At 45.0% G+C, this 2,222-nt stretch overlaps 1 protein-coding gene across 1 annotated transcript in view; it reads right to left on the bottom strand.

The window, feature by feature from the left end:
- Positions 1 to 291: 291 nt before the first annotated feature.
- The window catches only part of LOC112078769 (peroxidasin-like), a gene marked incomplete at its 3' end in the record, with an annotated part of 5,568 nt that continues 3,637 nt past the window's right edge, over positions 292 to 2,222 (bottom strand). The window contains exons 3-4 of the mRNA XM_024144902.2: positions 967 to 1,230; positions 292 to 576 (exon numbers count right to left, since the gene is read on the bottom strand). Of these exons, the coding sequence (XP_024000670.2) occupies positions 292 to 576; positions 967 to 1,230 (549 nt within the window). The remainder of the gene's footprint in view (positions 577 to 966; positions 1,231 to 2,222) is intronic.

Below are 2,222 nucleotides of genomic sequence, written 5' to 3'. Positions count from 1 at the left end.
CAGCTCTGCACCAGTACTGTCCTCCATCAGAGACACTGACCCAGCTGAGTGTGTAGGAGTTTTCAGAGGTTGTGGTTACTGGTGTAGAGTCTGGTCTGTGTCTGTACCAGTAAAACCTCCATCCAGAAGACTCTACAGTACAGCTCAGTGTCACACTGTCTCCTGTGAATACGTCCTCCTTGTCTGAAGTCAGTGTAGTCGACGGCTGAGAATCTGTTGGTATTGCAATAGGACTGAGTGTAAAGATCCACTCTACTGACGCTCACTAACAACAACAGCAAAGTTACTCACCATTCAGGGTGATAGTGACAGGATCACTGATGATTGATGATATGGATCTGGACTGGATCTCTCCCTGACACCAGTAGAGACCCTGGTCAGACTCAGCAGCTCTACTGATGGTGAGGGTGTCTCCTGTTATAGTGTGTCTGACAGACTGGGATACTACATAATAATTCCTGTATTTGTACCACTGATAGTTCCAGATACTGTCAGACACTACTGAACACATCAGAGTAACTGTCTCTCCAGGGAACACAGGGTTGGGTTTTACAGTCAGTGTAGCTTTGGGCAGAGCTGAGGAAACAGAGCAGAAAACATCTGGATACCTGCCTGGTAATTCAGCTGTTGCTGTGACATTGTGATAAAAGTATATTTTACAAATGTTGACTCCATTCAGTTAGAATTTACAGTGTATATATCTGTATTTAGATTAACCCTCATTGGCTCTGAATTTACAAAGTCCAGATTGAAGACAAACAGTGAGCTCACCAATGATGATGATGATGATGGGGAGAGAAAAGCTGAGATATGACTTCTGACAATGATTTATACAAACTGTCCAATCCATGAGTACAACCGACCCACCCTTATCAGCAGGGTGGGTAAGGACTGACATATCGGATTGTTATTCAAGCAAAGATAGTTTTTCATCCCTAGGTAAATTATGGAAAGATATGTACTCACCAGTGACGATGATGGGCAGAGAAAAGCTGTGATTTGACTTCTGGGGCCGACCTCTCCTCGTCCCAACACACCTGTACTGATCAGCCTGGTCAGGGAAAGAGATGGTGATGGTTTTTCTGGTCTGAATGGGAAGCTCTTTATTGTTTCTGAACCAGCGGTAAGTCCAGTCTGTGTAGTCTGATATGTCACACTGTAGAGTGACTGTCTCTCCAGGGTAGAGGAGACCCTGTGGAGTGACTATCTTCACTGAGGCCGTGGGCAGAGCTGTGGAAACAGTTATATAAAGACAAATGCAGTCAGAGCAACAATCTTTCCAAAGTATGATCTGACTTCAGTAAATAGTACGGTAACTGTTATTTTAGACATATAAATATGCAAAAGTATGTGGACACCCTTTCAAATGAGTGGATTCTGCTTTTTCAGTCACACCCGTTGCTGACATGTGTATTAAATCAAGCACACAGCCATGCAATCTCCATAGACAAACATTGGCAGTAGAATGGCCTTACTGAAGAGCTCAGTGACTTTCAACGTGACACCGTCATAGGATGCCACCTTTCTAACAAGTCAGTTTGTCAAATATCTGCCATGCTAGAGCTGTCCCTGTCAACTGTAAGTGCTGTTATTGTGAAGTAGAAACGTCTAGGAGCAACAACGGCTCAGCTGCAATGTGGTAGGACACACAAGCGCACAGAACAGGACCGCCGAGTGCTGAAGTGCGGAGCACGTAAAAAGTGTCTGTCCTCGGCTGAAACACTAACTACTTTGTTCCAAACTGCCTCTAGAAGCAAACTCAGCACAATAAATGTTAGTTGGGAGCTTCATGATATGGGTTTCCATTGCCGAGAAGCCGCACACAAGCATAAGATAACCATGAGAAATGCCAAGCTTCGGCTAGAGTCGTGTAAAGCTCGCAGCCATTGGACGCTGGAGGAGTGGAAACACGTTCTCTGGAGTGATGTCCGACGGTCAAATCTGGGTTTGGCTGATGTCAGGGGAAGCACCCGCCCGAACGCATAGTGCCAAATGTAAAGTTTGGTAGAGGTGGAATAATTGTCTGGGGCTGTTTTTCATGGTTCGGGCTAGGCCCCTTAATTCTAGTGAAGGGAAATCTTAATGCTACAGCATACAATGATATTCGAGATAATTCTGTGCTTCAACTTTGTGGCAACAGTTTGGTGAAGGCCCTTTCCTGCTTTAGGATGACAATGCCCCCGTCACAAAGCGAGTTCCATACAGAAATGGCTTGTCGAGAT

The sequence above is a fragment of the Salvelinus sp. IW2-2015 genome, unplaced genomic scaffold, assembly GCF_002910315.2.
Source record: "Salvelinus sp. IW2-2015 unplaced genomic scaffold, ASM291031v2 Un_scaffold6228, whole genome shotgun sequence".
NCBI lineage: Eukaryota > Metazoa > Chordata > Actinopteri > Salmoniformes > Salmonidae > Salvelinus > Salvelinus sp. IW2-2015.
This window is presented reverse-complemented; position numbering and strand designations above follow the sequence as displayed.